The sequence below is a fragment of the Saccopteryx bilineata genome, chromosome 5, assembly GCF_036850765.1.
Source record: "Saccopteryx bilineata isolate mSacBil1 chromosome 5, mSacBil1_pri_phased_curated, whole genome shotgun sequence".
Classification (NCBI taxonomy): Eukaryota; Metazoa; Chordata; class Mammalia; order Chiroptera; family Emballonuridae; genus Saccopteryx; species Saccopteryx bilineata.
This window is the reverse complement of record NC_089494.1, coordinates 217,511,402-217,525,371: the sequence shown is the minus strand read 5'-3', so window position 1 is coordinate 217,525,371 and position 13,970 is coordinate 217,511,402. Positions and strand designations below refer to the sequence as shown.

General features: G+C 33.4%; 1 protein-coding gene across 5 annotated transcripts in view; it reads right to left on the bottom strand.

Annotated features, from left to right (window-relative positions):
• Positions 1-13,970, bottom strand: part of EPHA5 (EPH receptor A5) — a 375,839-nt gene that overhangs the window by 110,933 nt on the left and 250,936 nt on the right. For all 5 annotated transcript variants that reach the window (XM_066279318.1, XM_066279316.1, XM_066279315.1 and 2 more), the window contains one exon: positions 1,439-1,563. In XM_066279318.1, the coding sequence (XP_066135415.1) occupies positions 1,439-1,563 (125 nt within the window). The remainder of the gene's footprint in view (positions 1-1,438; positions 1,564-13,970) is intronic.

Below are 13,970 nucleotides of genomic sequence, written 5' to 3'. Positions count from 1 at the left end.
CCGTGAGTCTGGAAAAACAACTGAATAAGTGAAGCTGAGCCCCTTCCTTCCCTCTTGGGATCTGCTTCTCTGCATTATATCTACAATCAATTTCACTTCTGGGTCAGAATCTCTTATCTACCAACTAGAGGCTGTGTGGGGTACTCATCTATCTTTACTCCTTTATTAGAACCCAGAAGGTTCTAAGTGATGTTTGTCATTCAGATCCATACTACAAGCATCACAGGCTGAGTGGGAGTTGGAAGACTCATGGTGGCCACATGTCTAAGACAAAATATTCCAGTCCAGCTTTAGAAATTACAGGCTCATCTTTAATTTGCATTTGTATTATTTTTCCATCAATAACTCACTTGGTTGTAGATTCAGGAAAAAAGACCAAAGATAATGATTGTCTTCAGATTTCAAAAATTGTTAAGGCTAAACATGTAAGAGTAGATTTAAAAGCCAACTCAGGAAAGAAGAAACTGAAAAATATAAGGAATGTGAGGCACGCATTTCCAATTTTGGGCCCCAAATTTTAAAATAAATTTAATGCTGCAGCATTAGATTTTGTTATGGATTTTTTAAAAATTATATGTTACAGACACATTTTATTCTGTTCATACTTGTTTAACAGTATAGGTATTATTCAGGGTTACTGAACACTAACACAAGTTTTTATTTATTTATTTATTTATTTATTTATTTATTTATTTATTTATTTATGTGTTTATTATTTTTTTTTTAAGTGAGAGGAGGGGAGACTGAGAGACAGACTATTGCATGCACCCTTACCAGGATCCACCTGGCAAGCCCCTGCCCCGGGCAGAGCTCTGGCCATCTAGGGCCATTGCTGATTGCTTGACAATCTACTATTTTTAGCACCTGAGGTTAAGGCTCCATAGAGCCATCTTCAATGCCAGGGACCCACTCACTGGAACCAATCAAGCCATGGCTACAGGAGGGGAAGAGAGAGGAAAAAAGAAGGGGGTAGGAAGGGGTGGAGAAGCAGATGGTCACTTTTCCTGTGTGCTCTGACTGGGAATTGAACCCTGGACATCCACATACTGGGTTGATGCTTTACCACTGAGCCAAGTAGCCAAGGTCTTTATTGTTTTTGATGTTGTTGTTGTTTGTAGTATACCTCAGTTGCTAATGAAGGTCAACAGCTTGAGTGTTTGTGACACTTTGAAAATGTCCTATGACTTCATCTCATAATGCTGTAAAATCTGGTTAAGCTGACATTAGACTATACGGCAGTATCGAGGCAGCATAAATTATTTGGCAGCAGCAGAACATAAATATAGTGCTCCTTGTACACTTCGAGCCTCCATAATCATGACTGCAGAATCAATTGTCATTGATTTACACATAGAATTGCAACATGCTTTTCTACAAATTGGATAATTGCAGTGGCTAAAATAAAAAAAAAGAACATTCTTTATTCTGTTAGTCCCACCTTTTCAAAATATTTGATTTCATATTCCAGGATGATTCCATTGGGGCGATCTGGCTCTTGCCAAGACAAGGAGATGCTGTTTTTTGCAATCTTCCCCTTTTTCACATTGGTGACTGGAGAGGGGGCTGCAAAATAGTATATATAAAGAAGAATTACTAACAAAGCCCTGAAATTACAACTGTGTATAATGGATATTGGCATTCTTGGAATGCAGTATAATAAAAATCTAAAACAATTAAATTTTCTTTTAACCTGGAAACAACTTTATTTTCTCTATATAATACAAGTATTTACAGGTTGTAAAGTGTTTTACTTATATAAATCTACTAAATACCTTGAGAATTTTTTATCATAAAACTGTAGTTACATAGCATCATAAATCTGAATTTCTTTATAAAACTTAGAAACATAAATTAATGGTTTTACTTTTTCTTAAATAATAAAGATGTTTTGAAGTCCTGATATATCTTTTGTTTTTAAAATTTATGGACTCTGTATAATATATGCCATTATAATGATACATACATAATTATCTTTATTATCACATTTTTACACTTTTAAGATTATTATTTAGTATTTATTATTTTTGATACCATGTGGGTCCTATAATCATTATTAAATTTACACATTAAATACAGTGCATTTTTTTCAAAATATGTATTATATTTTGAAAAAATAGCAAATAAAAGAAACATTTTCCTTTGTTTTTATTTCCCACAAATATTTCATTTACATTTTTTTTTGTATTTTTCTGAAGCTAGAAATGGGGAGAGACAGTCAGAAAGACTCCCGCATGCGCCCGACCAGGATCCACCCGGCACGCCCACCAGGGGGCGACACTCTGCCCACCAGGGGGCGATGCTCTGCCTTTTCGGGCCATCGCTCTGCCACGACCAGAGCCACTCTAGCGCCTGGGGCAGAGGCCAAGGAGCCATCCCCAGCGCCCGGGCCATCTTTGCTCCAATGGAGCCTCGGCTGCGGGAGGGGAAGAGAGAGACAGAGAGGAAGGAGAGGGGAAGGGGTGGAGAAGCAGATGAACGCTTCTCCTGTGTGCCCTGGCCGGGAATCGAACCTGGGACTTCTGCACGCCAGGCCGACGCTCTACCACTGAGCCAACCGGCCAGGGCACAAATATTTCATTTAGAAGTTGCAATCACTTACAGTGTTTGTTGTTATTTGCCAATATCTATTAAATGATTACTTTTTGATGGAAATAAAAAACTATGTATGCTATTTCAGTATGTCTGGATAATATTAATTCCCAAACATATGAATACTTTATTCAACCTTCCCTTTTGTCAGTTTGCTGTTACTTGTGTGGACATTGGGCTTGACATCATAAAGAGGTATTGATAAATATTTTTGATATAGATTACCTTTGTTTTTGTAGCTTTTAAAAAAGACATAGGAAATTCTATTATAGGCTAATAATGATGTGTTTCTGATATAATATATATTAGATATTATATAAATATATATGTATAATGTACATATTAGATGCTAAAGATGTCAGCCATAAAGGATAGTGCATAACCAGAGTCTCAGCCCTATCTACATTCAGAATGTTATAAAAAGTATCAGACACCTGGTGAGATTAAATTATATAGATATACAAATTTACATTTATGTGAAAATTATATATGTATTTAAAAATATGTTTCTAATTAAATTGAGAGTAAAGCTCAAACCCAGAATTTCAAACAAAGATGAACACATGCACCTATCTTCTCTCACCTCACCTGCGACTACTGTTCTCAGCTGCTCTGCCCAAGCTTTCTGTTCTGAGGCTCCTCAGACACACTCTGACCTAAGGACCACTGCGTTTGGCATTCATCACTGCGGGATTCTCCAGAGCTCTCTCCCATTTCTCTGGCTTTCTTACTGAGACCTGGCCTGTTTACTTGAGTGACCACTCAAGTCACTAACTCTTACCTTCATCCCCTCATCTCATCATGCCATCTGCTCCTTAACTGTTTCATTTTTCTCTTAGCTCTTGCAATTATACCATCTCATATACATATCATAAATCTAGATATTAAAATTTATGGAGTCTGTATATGCCATTTTCAGTCCTCTCAAGTAGAATGTAATTTTTGTGGGGGCAGGAATATGTTTATTTTATTCATGTCTGACTCCCTAGATTTAGAACAGTGCCTGGGACAGAAGAGTGTCTATCTAATAAGTATCCATGGAATGAGTGATTGGTGGCAAAAAAAAATCAAAGTAACATATGAAAGACTTGTTTTTGAATTATTTTATCAATATACTCAACTATGAAACTAAAGGGTGAAGTATGCCTTTTAATAAAACTAAAATAGAAAAATGATCTGTGAGAGAACAGAATTATTAACTCTTGTTTTATATACCCATTAATAGATTGATAATGACTTTGGTATTTTAATATGTAATTCTATTCTTTTAATATTCAGGTTTAGAGAATGCGTATTTTCAACCGTTTCTTGTTTTCTTAAATGTGCCCATTCCACAAAGTTTTTCAGGAATATTATAGCATATAGTATTCATATAGAGCCAAATTTGTCTAAAAGTAGTTGTGAAATTGCAATTTGTTTACTTCCATGGAACTTGTAATTGATTGGCAGTTCTCACAGTCACATTTTGGCATAGATTCATAGTCCCTAATGATTCCTAGAAAGGGGAATTGCATGCCATATTCTGTACTGTGCACAAAGCATCCAGAAGACAAGAAACAAGAAAAAATAAGCTATGGCCTCCCTAGTTAAAAACATCACAGTGTTTGAAGCAAAGAAGCAAACTTACTAAAGTAAATAAGAGTAACAGAGGCTTACTGTAGACAGTTGTTTTTTTTAATGTACTTTGATCACTAGTAAATAGCATTTGAATTATCTTGAGTCATAAATTACACTGACTTTCCCACTGTCACTATATATTTATTCATTATATCAGTAAACATACAGACAAAGACTGTCTTGAAAGTTTTTTACTCACTTTACTACTTTGCTAACATTCTCTTTTTCACTAATGTATTTCTTATAGCAAATCCTCAGTTTTCACCAAATAATTGATGGTGTTGCCACCATTCTATTTATAAATTATATTTAATGTGTATGCTCTATGACGACAGAATTAATTTGATGTCATTCACTACTATATTTCCAACACCAGAACATTATTTTGCATACAGAGATTTAATAGATATTTGTTGAATGCATATGTGCTTGCATGCATGAATGAATAAATGGGGTATACATATATCATCATGTGTCATTCAAAACTGAGTTTGTGTCATCTTAGTTGCATATATTAGGATATTAGTTGGAAATTTGTGCTTTATTTTAAAACTTAATCAATTCTTTAATCAACAATGTCAGAGTGAAGCTATCAAATAAATATGAACATGCCCTTAACCAGCCTGAAGTTGAATATTTTGCTATTTACATCCATTAAAGTTAAAAAAAATATATGTAGCTTTCAAAGACCCCTTGACTTAATACTGCCATGGTTGACAAACTTGATTTTCTCAGAAGTTAAACACAGAGTGCTCTTTGAAACTGGTTCAGAATTAGGGAGAAAACAACTTCTCAGGTCAGAATAGTTTAGGAATAATGTCCTCTCTGGCAAGATCATCTCTGCATCATTTGGGTAAAACCTGGTCAAAGAGGGGACACTGGCAACTCCTGGAAACATAACGATGAAGCACAAATTGTGACTGACAGCACTCCTTCACTACTGTAAAGTATTTTACAAGTATTGAGCACAGCATTAAAGTTAGCCAGGTTTGTCAGCATCAAGGCCATGTTTAATATATCTTACCTTCCTTTTTTTTTTTTTTTAGTGAGAGAAAAAGAGAGAAAGAGGAACAGATGGGGACAGACAGACAGAGAGATGAGAAGCATCAATTCTTTGTTGTGGCACCCTACTTGTTCATTGACGCTTTTTCATATGTGCCTTGACTGGGGGGGGGGGGCTACCGCAGAGCGAGTGACCTCTTGTTCAAGCCATCGACCTTGGGCTTCAAGTCAGTGATCTTTGGGCTCAAGCCAGTGACCATGGGGTCATGTCTATGATCCCACACGGAAGCCAATGACACTCTGCTCAAGCTGGTGAGTCCACACTCAAGGCGATATCTTAGGGATTTTGAACCTAGGTCCTCTGCCTCCCAGGCTGATGCTCTATCCACTGCACCACCACCTGGTCAGACTATCTTATCCTTCTTCCTCACTGATACTTTTGCTCATTCTTTACCCACTCAAACTTTTATTAAGTAAGGCTGGGACAAAATGAGAATGATGACTTAGAACATTTCTGCTTGTAAAATTAAACTATTACTTTCCTAGTGTAAGAACAGCAAAAAAATACTAAAGAAATCAAGTTGTGAGTAAACAAAATAATTTACATGACTTCTGAGTTTCATCTTTTGGATATGTGGAAACACTATATTGTTTCTGTATAGTAGGTTTTGTACCAGAGCTGATCTTTGAGAACCAGTATAAAAAGCAAAATAATCATCCTTTATGTTACTGTTTCCATTGTGGACTAATTATTTTTTCCCTAAATTTTTTTAAAAATTTAACTTTAAAATAGTTTTATAGTTACAGAAAGATTGCAAAGACAGTACAGACAGTTCCTATATGCCCTACAACTAGTGTCCCCACTTAGGAACATCTTACAATATAGTGCAGTACATCTGTCATGAACCATTATTGACACATTATTATTAACCTCAGTCCCTACTGTATTTAAATTTTGATAGTTTTTATTTATTATGCTTTTCCTGTCCCAGGATCCCATCCAACATACCATATTACATTTAGTCATCAGGACTCCTTAGGCTCCTTTTAGCTATTATAGTTTCCCAAACTGTGCTTGATTTGATGACTTTGACAGTTTTGAGGCATACTGGTCAGGTATTGTGTAGGCTATCTCTCCATTGGGATTGATCTGATGTTTTTCTCATGATTGGACTGGGGTTATTAGTTCTCGGGAAGAAAACAATAGAGGTAAAGTGCTATTTTTATTATTACGTTGTATCAAGGATACATACTATTAATATTACATCACTTTTATGTTAACCTTGATCATTGAAAATTGCATTGGTCTGTTTTATTCACTATAAAGTTATTCTTTTCTTCAGTTTTCCATACTGTGCTCTTTGGATGAAAATCACTATAGATAGTCATACTTAATAAACAGAGCATTATATTTCACCTCCTTTAGGCTGATAGAAACTTAATTATTTGGAATTGTTCAGCACAAGAGATTTGTCTATTTTCTCTTATTTATTTACTTACTTATTCATATCAGTATGGACACATGGATGCTTTCAGTTTCTAATACAGTAATTTATTTTGTAACTCCAATTGTTAAGCTTGGCCACTGACTACTCTTTCAGTTAGTTCTTCTGTCTTGTTTACATAGTCCTATCATTGTGAGTTTGATTGTTTACTTGTTTCAGATATTGCTTCCTTCCTGAAACTCTAAGACCCACTATGCCAGGCTCATCTTGTTTATTTACTGGGCCTGTATTTAAGGCAGTCATTTTTCCTAGGAGCACTAATTTAATTCATTAGAGAATGCTGTTAGAAGCCAAGAGTTGAATGATAGGTGTGCTCCTTGCTCCTGGGGTTTCATTTATTCTGAGCCCTTCAGCTGACACAGCTAAGAAATAAACACATCTATATTAACCTGTGTATATCTGTAAACATTATATATATATACACATATAGTAAGATATATATATGTATATATATATATTAAGCTAAACATAAGTTTATACTGATGTCACCAACTCTGATCAGCTGTCAAACAGACCTTACTTCGTTGTAACCTCCCTCTCCAACAGTGGGTCCCACCATCCTCCATCCATTTACTTCAATTCTAGTATGTATGTCTAGTGATTAAAGTATTGCTCATTTGTATCTCTTTGGCTTATTGATAATGTATAATGCAAAATTTTTTAACATGTCAATGGCAAAAGCAATGATATACTCAACTCTGTCATCCACTATGTAAAAGACAGTTTATTTTTCTAACTTTTCAAATATAGAAACCTAGTTTAAGGCAGTGTTCCCAGATGGAAAGAGTGCCAGGGCACAGACAGCTCTGAAATCATATAAAATTGGCTTTAAATCCTTTGACAGTGAGCCTTTTTTCTGGCTGTGTGTGACCCTGTTTAAATTATTTAACCTCTATGAATGTACTTTTTGAGATTAAAATAGCAACAATGATACAAACATCCTCCTTTTTATAAGGTTGAAATCTAATTCTGTATATACAACATCAAGTATAGGGTGGGTGCCAAATAAATACTGTTTTAATATCATTGGAAAATACTAGACAATTGTTTAAGATGATTTTAATAATGGATTCTCATCAATTCCTTAATTCTTTCAACCTAAATCAATCAAAATTATTTATTTCTTCTCTGAACTTGACACTGTTAAAAATGCTGGATAAGATCAAAAGGCAAAGTACCCATACAGATAAGATTTTCTTTTTTGTATCATCCAGTGGATTTTACAAATCTTCATTAATAATTTTAGATAAATTTCCTTGCATTCTATAAAATTTGTAATGAGTCTTAACTGTCCAACTTTTAAATGTTTACTAAATGATCAATAGTTTACCTAGTATACAATAATGCCTACTCCATTCTTTTTTTTTCAGACTTTATTTATTCATTTGAGAGAGAGAGAGTGAGAGAGAAGGGGAGAGGAGCAGGAAGCATCAACTTCCATATCTGCTTTGACCAGGCAAGCCCAGGGTTTCGAACCAGCTACCTCAGCATACCAGGTCAATGTGCTTTATCCACTGTGCCACCACAGGTCAGGCTCTACTCCATTCTTTAAGAAAAAAGTGAACCTGCTGAAAATATAAAACTTAATTGTGTTAAAAAGAATAAGAAAATATCACTCATCTGTCCTTGTACCCAATGCTATTTTTGTTAAAAATAAATTATCAATAGAATCAAGTATTTGTACTTCTATGTTAAAAACTTCTATGTTGTACTTCTTGTTCTATCTCCATTTATTTGACTTCTTCACCTATATTTTTAGTCTTAAAGCTTTGAGAAATATAAGACATTGAAATACTTTCATTCTATAAAAGTTTATGAATGTGTGAAACCTTCTTCAGACAGCACTTGTTTTATTGTCTGCAAAAGTCCATCCATATGAATAATTTATTAGATTTACACACAAGATTTAAAAATACACGTATCTTATATTTGATTCCATAGGTCAAAAATATGCCAAGTAGACTATCTATATCAGCCACTTATCTCTGCCTTGCACAATTTATCATGTTAGGTACATCTTGTTATCTAGGTGAGTCTAGGTCCATCTTTTCAAATAATACTGATCATTAGGATTCTCCAGGAAATACTAACTCAGGAGGTCAGACTGGGGCCAAAGATTCTGTGTTTTTAATAAAAACTCCAGTTGAATCACAGTATCAGGAAATTTTGGGAAATAGTAAAGGCTAACTGGAATTAATTCTTTTTTAATTTTTATTATTTTCTTATTTAGGCAATTAATTTTAATGGGGTAACATTGGTCAACTAGAGTACACAGAGTATATATTTTTCTCCAGTGTACATGGAACGTTCTCAAGAATTGACCGCATGTTGAGTCACAAAACTAACATCAACAAATTCAGAAAGATTGAAATTATACCAAGCATATTCTCTGACCATAAAGCTTTGAAACTAGAATTCAACTTCAAAAAGAAGTAAACAAACCCACAAAAATGTGGAAATTAAACAACATACTTCTAAAAATGACTGGGTCAAAGAAGAAATAAAAGCAGAGATCAAAAGATATATAGAGACAAATGAAAATGACAACAAAACAAATCAGAATCTCCGGGATGCAGCAAAAGTAGTAATAAGAGGGAAGTTCGTATCATTATAGGTTTATATGAAAAAACGAGAGAGTCCAGGTAAACAATTAACATCACACCTTAAGGAACTAGAAAAAGAAGAAAAAAGACAACTCAAAACCATCAGAAGAAAGGAAATAATAAAAATTAGAGCTGATTTAATTCTTCTTTTAACAAAATTTTAATATTATAAACATAGAATATACATATTATTCTATAAAAAATAGATACTGGATTAGTGTTGATGTTTTTTGAACTCATGCTTTTTTAAACTATTTTTTTTGACTAATTAACAAGGGACAAAAAGAAACTGTTAGGAGAAATGAAAATAATTACTATCTTATTTGTGGTGATGTTTCACAGATGTGTGCATATTCTAACACCAAACTGTACACTTTATGGACAGTTTATTGTATATCATTTGTACACCAGTAAAGATGCTAAAGAGTTTCTCTGTGTTTATGTATGTTATAAATGATAACTTCTTATATTTGCTTCTACCCTTACTGAAGACCATATCAGCATTCTACTAATTGGACTCCATCTTTCAGATCTTCTATACCTTCATTTGATGTCATCTAAGAACAGCCACATCTAAATATCAGAAATAAAAATATACTGGCCCAATACTCCCAAGGCCACTGGTCAAAATATAAATTAGTTCAAAAAGTATAATAAAATAATATTGAAAGTTTTCATTTTATAAAAAAATTGAATTTATTTTTATAGGCTAGTTATAATCCAAATTTAATGGCTTTACTAAAAATTCTATATGGGCAATTGCTCCTTAGCTGTTTATGTGGACCGAAATAAATATTATGAGTTACTGACTGATTTCTCCCTATGAACAGACTTGATATTTTTGCTTTTATATTGCACTATATTTTGATAGTAGAGTATAAAGGAAAGTTGTAAATGTTTAGCAAGTTAAAATAAATTTTTGACTTAAAAACAATTAGAAAGTGAATGATAAGTGTTTAAATAAATGAACATAAAGGTAAAATAAAATTGAAAGGAGTTTCACCAAAATTAGGTAGCCTACATGGCTAAGCTACTCACTGTGACAAACTGACACTATATTATCTTCTACTCTTATATGTAGAATTTAATATATTAAAATATATAATATATAAATATTATATATGTATATGAGTTTTCCCTATGAGCATGTTTATACTTTATTTGGTGTGGAAGATAAAAAAGAACCTTTTAGTATAACTATTAGAAAAAAATTCCTTATTTTTAAAATGCAGAATCATCTTTTTATTTGTTTTCTTATACACATCTTTTTAAAAATTTCTACTCCAAGATAAAAGGCAAAAAAAAATGGATCTCTTATTTTATTTAAATGATAGTACGCTTAGTGAGGGCAAGGACATTTCCTTAATTGTATGGTTTCATTCAGAACATCCAAGCTCTGCAGAGTTTTTACTGAAATGGATTGAACTGATGTGGAAAAAAATAACAAAAGGAATGTTTAAGTATCTTAATAGATAACTCTGCTACCCATTGAGCTCAATTTATACTACAGTTATATAAACTCAAGTTATTTTAAAATTTCTGTTTGAAGCCCTGGCCAGATATCTCTGTTGGTTTGAGCATCATCCTAATATGCAGAGGTTGCAGTTGTGATTCCCAGTCAGGGCATATACAGGACTGAGCGATGTTTCTGTCTTGCTCTCTCTTCTTCTTCTTCTCTCTTTTTCACCCCCTTCCCCTCACTCCAAAATCAATAAATTAATTAAAAAAATAAAATAAACATTTCTGTTTTGAGCCTTATCTTGCATCAGTAGCATCTGCTTGACCGTAATTTCTTCATGATCGGTCACTTTGTGCCATATCTGTTTTCATAATTGGGTGGAGAAACCAGAAACAGATGAAAAGTACTTACTTAAAGCTTTCTTCAAAATATCAAAATGCAATTGATCAAACTGAGCCTTTAGAACATGTGAACTGATATTTAAATAGTGCTGAGAATAATGTGTGCAAAAAACAGAAACTATTTCAGTTTTAACAAATGTTTTATTATTATTTAAATATAATCTAGAGACTATTTGTCAGCCATTATCTTCTATGTTCATCTATACTATGGTCAGAATTCTGTAGGTAACTCTGGGTATGTGTGTGAGTCTATGTTGTTCAAAGAAATTTAAGTCTAGATAAATCCTTATTATATATCAATCTGTATATCTATGTATATCTATAGAGGGATAGCTAAAGATACAGATATAGATATAAATAGATATATCTATATATGATAAGTGTTTAAATAAATAAACACTAGGCCAAAAAAGTAGCTACCAGGTATTTTCAATACAACTGATATCCATAGTCTCTTCTAAAGAAAGAAGGAATTTCAAAGGTTTCCTTCTCAAATAAAAATTCAATCTGTTCATTCAGACAAAACCTACAATCATACCATCTTAAGAGCCTGCACCTAGATCTTTTGATATATAATCTCAGTGAAGTTTTGAAAAGACCATTTCATGAAAACTTGGATTTAAATGGCAGCATATCTAGAAAGATGGTATCCTTTAAAATAAATCAATATGAACTGAAATGTCCCATTAGGTATAGTTTGTTTCTATCAAAGACTTGAAAATCATACTAAACAGAATTCATTATTTTCAGAAGGAAATAAAGGCAACTTAGTAGCAAAGAAGTAATTTTTTTTTGTATTTTTCTGAAGCTAGAAACAGGGAGAGACAGTCAGACAGTCTCCTGCATGCGCCCGACTGGGATCCATCCGGGACGCCCACCAGGGGGGCGACGCTCTGCCCACCAGGGGGTGATGCTCTGCCCCTCCGGGGCATCACTCTGTTGTGACCAGAGCCACTCCAGTGCCTGGGGCAGAGGCCAAGGAGCCATCCCCAGCACCCGGGCCATCTTTGCTCCAATGGAGCCTCCGCTGCGGGAGGGGAAGAGAGAGACAGAGAGGAAGGAGAGGGGGAGGGGTGGAGAAGCACCCATCTGCCCTGGCCGAGAATCGAACCCAGGACCTCTGCACACCAGGCCGACGCTCTACCACTGAGCCAACCGGCCAGGGCCAAAGAAGTAATTTTTGATGTAATTAGATATAACATTAAACCACATGCTTCAAATATTGTTTTAAATTCATATTCACAATAATGTTCATTAGAAAAGAAAATGGCGATAATAAAGAACTATGTCACTAGTATATATAGTCACCAGCATTTAAAATAATCATAGGAATTACAAAAACAAATATAAATGTAACAATGTGTAAAAAACAACATGCCACATTTCTGGATAATAAAATTTATCCCATACCAAATAAATTATCATAGAATTTGTTTTCCATTTATAAAACATCTTATTGCCCTATAATAAAAAATTTTAGTACACAAAGTGATATTAGTGTCAATAATTATGGAATCTGAACAACCATATTATTCATTTTATCATTTTATGAGAAACAGAATTTAAACAATTTTACAGTATCCTTTTAAAATAAAATGAGAAAATATCTAGCAAATAACATGACACAGTTATGAAACTACAATTAAAACAGGATTCTTTATTTATATTATATTCTAGGGAATATAGTTCAATATATAATTTCAATGTATTTATCAAAATTAAATCTCAATTATAGGTTATGATGATTAGTTTTATAAGTGAATAACAATTAGCCCAACACTGTCATAACTCATTTTTTAAGAAAAATATAAATTTTCACTTCTAAATAGACATACTATGAGGTCTTATTAATCACAGGATAAGCCACTTACAGTAACAAAGTCATAAAGTGGAAACTTTAATTTAATTTTTAATTACTTCAAGATTTTTACAGTCTGAGTTAATATGATCTAACATTAGGTTTCTATTATATCATTAAAGTTCAAGGTCATCACATCTCTTTTTACTAAATACAGGGGTGAGCAAAAGTTGGTTTACAGTTGTAATACAGATAAATAATATAATAATTAATACATAATAATACAAGAATAAACTGTTTTGTGTCCTCACAACTATAAATCCACTTTTGCCCACTCCTGCATATTCTCCCTCAGGCCATCTGCCACAATTTCTTTAAAAACTGAAGTTTTGACAGTAAAAACAAAGAAATTTATGGGTACAAAATAACAAGGAAGTTGTGAGTAGTGTTGTGGTTATCAACTGATTTTTAAAAAAGCCACTAATCATAACATCTCTAAATAGTGTAATTCCTCAGAGCAACATGATAGCCTATAACAAGAACAAATACAGGATTAATTATTATAGCTAATCGACCTTTCAAAGTCCACAAGATATTCTGTTACAAGTTAGTTATTTTTATCAGATATTTAATTCCTCAGGTTTTACCATGAAACTAATTTTAGCGAATCAAATCATATATTCTCCCAATTGTGGGAAATCTCAACCATTCCTCAAGTTCCCTGCAAAGCCATTTTCCACTTAGAGTGATCACACAGAAAAATTTCTAAGGCCAGCAAAATATAACACTATACATTCATTATCAGAAGTGCAAATGGTATATACGGGTCCATATTTTTTGCTCCAATGGAGGAGTAGTGTGTGTTCAAAACTGTTTTTAAAAAAAATCAAAATGTAAAATTCTGGTTGTAAGATACACAGGATCGTGTTTTTTGTAAAATTTCAGTTATTAGAACTAGGTAAGTATAAATTTTCTTTGAAAATGTTTAATAAATGT